General features: G+C 35.1%; 1 protein-coding gene across 1 annotated transcript; it reads left to right on the top strand.

The window, feature by feature from the left end:
* Window positions 1–1,459: 1,459 nt before the first annotated feature.
* Window positions 1,460–5,183, top strand: LOC136230194 (uncharacterized). The gene is made up of 4 exons (XM_066019177.1): window positions 1,460–1,827; window positions 2,651–2,926; window positions 3,264–3,401; window positions 3,481–5,183. The coding sequence occupies exons 1-4, from the start codon at window positions 1,516–1,518 to the stop codon at window positions 5,011–5,013; spliced, it is 2,259 nt and encodes a 752-aa protein (XP_065875249.1). The 5' UTR covers window positions 1,460–1,515; the 3' UTR covers window positions 5,014–5,183.
* The last annotated feature ends 285 nt before the right edge of the window (window positions 5,184–5,468 follow it).

Genomic DNA, 5,468 nt, shown 5'->3' on the forward strand with positions numbered 1-5,468 from the left:
TTCTAATAATAATAAAAAACTTACAAATTATCCAAATAATGAAAGACATTAACTAAAAACATGTAAACATTTAAATACAATAATTAAAAATATACATACATTTAAATTAAAAACAATTTACAATTAATTATATGTACTTTATTTTATATTTATTTTTATATTATTATAATTAGATACAAATTTAATTAATAAGATTGCATTTTGTTTTATAAAAATGATATATATCATTTCATTAGATAAAAAAATACAGATACAGAACCGTATACTACATAGTAAATGAATCTTTAACGATGAATTATCAAATACTACATAATCATTAAGGTCAATATGATCAAAACCATACAGATATAACATAAAAATTAGAAGAAATAAAACCTCGGACACAAATAAAAGTCAATACAAAATCCATAAAAATAAAAAAAAAACTCAAAAAAGCAATAAAAACCATAAAATATACAACTAAAAACAAATAACAACAACAAAGTCTTAGTCCCGAAATGATTCGGGGTTGGCTAACATGAACCATCATATAAAATCGTGAAATCAAGTCGTATCCACGGCACAAATTCTAGTAAAAAATAGAAATCATATTCAAAATTATAACACATAATAGTAATATATTATTATAATTTTTCATAACAATAAAAAAATAAAAATTTATCCTAGTAAAAATCACATTAATTAAAAACATACACACCTTTTGAGAAAAAACATACACATTTAAAAATAAAAACTCATAAATTAATATTTTCATAATATATAAAATAAATTAAAATAATATTTTTATAAACTAAAAATTAATGAACTTAATCTAAAAATATTAGGGATAATGTAACAAAAATAGGTGTATGATTCTCGGAGAATTATCAATTTAGGATCAATGTACAAAACAATATCAATATAAGCTTAACGTTTTAAAAAAAAATATTTTAATTTAGATCTTAAGAAAGGATCGGACACATCATTTTTATTACTCTGTTAAGTTCTACTTTCTCCATCCACATACAATTGACAGAACTTTAATATCAGTGACGTATCTTGTTCCGTTATCAAGACCTAAATCAGTACCGTTTTTTAAACATTAAACCTATATTAATACTATTTTATACATGAAGTCTAAATTGATATTTTTATAAAAATCATATACGTATTTTGATACCAAAAAATCATATACGTATTTTGATACCAAAATATTACGTTATTATTTTGATACCAAAATATTACGTTATTATTTTTTTTTGAAACATAATATTACGTTATTATTCTTTTCAATTAGAGTGGAGCCGGCTATCACTAATTAAGCTCCCCCTTTCCTTAAATCTTAACGCTAATCCCGATAGGGACAATTTTTTCTATATTTTATTATTATATCCATTTTTAATAAATAAATAAAATTATTTTTAAACGTTAAAGTATCTAAAAACCGCTCCTACAAACAGCACTTAGTCTTTCCCTCCTTTCTTCTCGTCTTCCCCCCTCCTCTCTTCCTCTGTATACGCGGCAATACCAACCGAAATGACAGTGTTCGGAAACTCCGGCACCGGAAAACAGGTCTTCCCTATAGATTACCAATCCAAAGCTTCCCAGCGTCTCGTCGACGCTTCCCATACCAACGACTTGAAGTCGGCTTTCCAGTGTCTCGACGATCCTTTCGTCGACGTTAATTTTGTTGGCACGGTGAGCTTGAAGGCGAAGAAGACAGAAGTTTTGCTTCGCGATGAATCGCCGCACGAAGTTCGCGTTGAGTATGAGGAGTTTAAGACTGATGTCTCTGCTCTGTTTCTCGCTGCTCATACCGGAAATTTAAAGCTGGTCAGCAAATTACTGGTAATGTATTGATTTTTTTTTTTTTTGATATGGAAGGGATTGAATAAAGAAATGTTCTGATTCTTTACATAATACTGAATTCATCATTTTGTTAATCACTGATCATCTTAGCTCTGCTCGGTTGAATTCACTGATAAACTTGAATTGCAGTATCATTTGTCTCGTAATGAAATCGATATAGGGTTTCAAATTTTTGTTATCAATCTAGCAGTTCATATTTTGTCAAATCAGGTCTACGACAACATAAATTGGCACCGATCAAAAAATTCACTGTGTAGACCTGTGTTGCTTTTGAACTAATTAAAAAAAAAAGCAGTTTAGGTCAATCCGACGCTTTATCCGTGGTTATGGAGCATAAGCTTGTTTCAAAGAGATCAAGATCAGGATAATTTGATTTAATATAATATGATCAAGCTCTAATTAGTTATTTTGATTGTGGAATTAGGTTGCTGACATGTAATATTTTCCTGGATATCTTTAGTGCAGTCTTGTACGCAAGGAAGATAAGTCCATATAAAATCTGACAGATTTCAGATACTACCTGACGCCTGGAGACTTCTTTTTATCAATTCCATTTTAAAATGATTAATAACTTTATTTCTCCATCGGATACTTTGATCCAGAAATCCAATGTTGTCCTTTAGCGGAAGCGATAATAATTCTTTATCTAGAATATGGGTTCAATAATTATCAATACATGTCTTGTACTGAGCATAGGTAACAGAGATTTTGGCACTATAACCTTTTGTTTTTGTGTTTTATTACAGAACAAAAATGGTGATATGGGTTTTCTGATACAATTTTGGTGTAATTTGTGTGGCAGAGCGTTGGAGCCGATGTGAATCAGAAGCTGTTTAGAGGCTATGCCACAACAGCAGCAGTAAGGGAAGGACATTTAGATGTTTTAGAGGTGCTTATGAAATGTGGGGCATCTCAGGAGGCATGCGAGGAAGCTTTGTTAGAGGCGTGCTATCTGGGTCAGGCCAGACTTGCAGGGCTACTTATGAGTTCTGACCTTATACGTCCGCAGGTTGCTGTTCATGCTCTTGTTTCTGCCTGTTGCAGAGGGTTTGTCAACGTTGTAGACGCACTCATCAAGGTAAGCAGTTAATGCCACAAGTACCCTTCTTTATATATGTACATCAAAACAATGGAAATCTTATACATGATTCTGTTCTGTATAGACCACATTGCCTCTCAACCTCGAACCCGATTAATCAGATCAACCTAAATGAAAGAGTGGCTTTAGTATTCTAGTACATTCTTAGCAATTAGATATTTTCCTCATAGGTTGATTTGCAATTGCAGTGAAGGATATTTCTGGACTTGCGGTTTGCCTTACTTATAGGTGCCTAAATTTAAGCCCAAATCTGAAATCATATGCTTCATCAAATTGATAATGTTGATCTGACATTGGTGATCTTAATTGGTGGCAGTGTGGAGTGGATGCCAATGCAGTTGATAGGATTCTCCTTCAATCTTCCAAGCCATCATTGCACGTGAATGTTGATTGCAATGCACTTGCTGCTGCAATTATTAGCCGGCAGATTTCAGTAGTTAGACTGCTCTTGCAGGTAAACTTCTTGCCAGTTGAATCTCTTAGCAGGTAGGAATATATATTTGTGCTTTGTAACATTCAAAAACTTGAAACAGGTCGGCATTAGGCTGGACATCAAGGTGAGGCTAGGAGGTTGGTCTTGGGACACTGTAACAGGTGAAGAATTTCGAGTTGGAGCTGGATTAGCTGAGGCTTACTTAGTCTCCTGGTGTGCAGTTGAGTATTTCGAAGCAAGCGGAGCTATTTTGCAGATGCTCCTTCGACACGTCTCTCCTAATATTCTTCACTTGGGAAGGACTCTTATCCACCATACCATCCTGTGTAACAATGCAAGAGCGGCAGAAGTACTTCTAAAAAATGGTGCAGATAAAGAATCACCAATCGAAACAGCTTCAAGGAATGGCTGGCGTCCTGTTCATTTAGCTGCAAGGCTCGGATCAGCTAAAGTTCTTGAACAGCTGATAATTGCTGGTTGCAATCTCAACTCCAAAACATATTCTGGAGAAACCGCCCTGATGATATGTGCTAGATATAGGCAACAGGAATGCTTAAAAGTTCTAGCCTCTGCCGGTGCTGATTTTGGCTTGGTTAATTCAACCGGTCAATCTGCTAGTTCGATTGCAACATCAAGCAGATGGGCAATTGGATTACAACAAGCAGTGATAGATGTAATTCAAGCTGGGAAGAATCCCAAATCAAGCAATATTTCAGTGTTTTCCTCCTTAACCTTTGTGATTCAGGCAAATGATATTGAGGCCTTGAGAAAGCTCATTGAGCAGTTGGAGATCGATCTCAACGAACAAGATGAAAACGGATTCTCTGCTGCTATGATAGCTGCAGCAGGTGGTCATGTGGAAGCTTTCAGGCTACTTGTGTATGCAGGTGCTAATATAAAGCTGCAGAACAAACGCGGCGAAACAGCAATCACTTTATCAGAACTAAACCACCATGATGAAGAAATTGAAAAAGTACTACTAGAGTATGCACTTGAAGAGGGACATAACTACTCTGCCGGAATCCATGCTCTACACCGAGCAGCCAGCCGGGGAGACTTGCATTTAGTTTCAATGTTAACCAGAAGAGGCTACGACATAAATGCAGCAGACATTGATGGATACACTCCACTTATGTTAGCTGCAAAACAAGGCCATAGCAAGGTATGTGAGCTTCTGATCTCATTTGGGGCAAGCTGCGAAATTGCAAATTGGAGGCAGGAAACTGCACTCTTGCTTGCCAGGGCGAATGGACATGGAAAAGATGCAGAAAATGTCATACTAGACAAACTTGCGAGACAACTAGTTTCGGAGGGGAGTCGAGTGAAGAAGCATACAAAATGTGGCAAAGGAAGTCCTCATTTTAAATCATTGAGAATGGTGAATGGTACAGGAATTTTGCAATGGGGGAAGTCAAGCAAAAGAAATGTGATCTGCAGAGGGGCTGAGGTTGGTCCTAGTGTAAAATTCCGGTGGAATCGCAGGCGGAAATTTGATGTTGAAGATCCTGGAATGTTTCATGTGATAACTACTAAGAACAAAGAGGTACATTTTGTTTGTGAAGGCGCGGTTGAGATGGCTGAGTTGTGGGTGAGAGGAATTAAGCTTGTGACAAGGGAAGCCATCCTTTGGTAGGAAAAATGAGTGCTTTTTGAATGGTTTGACTGCTGCCTCCCAGCTTGGTTTGGACTATAAAGATAATTAAACTCCATTTTTTTCCAAAAAAAATACAAAAAACTTCATTTAAATTCAATGAAATTGTTCTGATGAATTAATGTATTAAAACTTATCGGAATGTTAATATGAAATAGAAGATACTTGATTATATACCAACTAAGCACTATTCGAACTTATCTGATTTTTACGGCCAACATGACAACGTGTTTGCCACATGACATAACCAGGGGTGACGCTTAGTTATTACATAGTTTACTCTGTTATGTGCTGCATCATAATTCTAATGAATTTGTGTACATAAATTGGTGGGAAAACTTTATTGAACTCATATGTGAAATTGGGAAAATGTATTGAAAGAAAATATAGTTAATTGACCAATTTACACAGATAATCCACGTGGTTTAAAAGTTTGC

This window comes from Euphorbia lathyris, chromosome 5 (assembly GCF_963576675.1).
Source record: "Euphorbia lathyris chromosome 5, ddEupLath1.1, whole genome shotgun sequence".
NCBI lineage: Eukaryota > Viridiplantae > Streptophyta > Magnoliopsida > Malpighiales > Euphorbiaceae > Euphorbia > Euphorbia lathyris.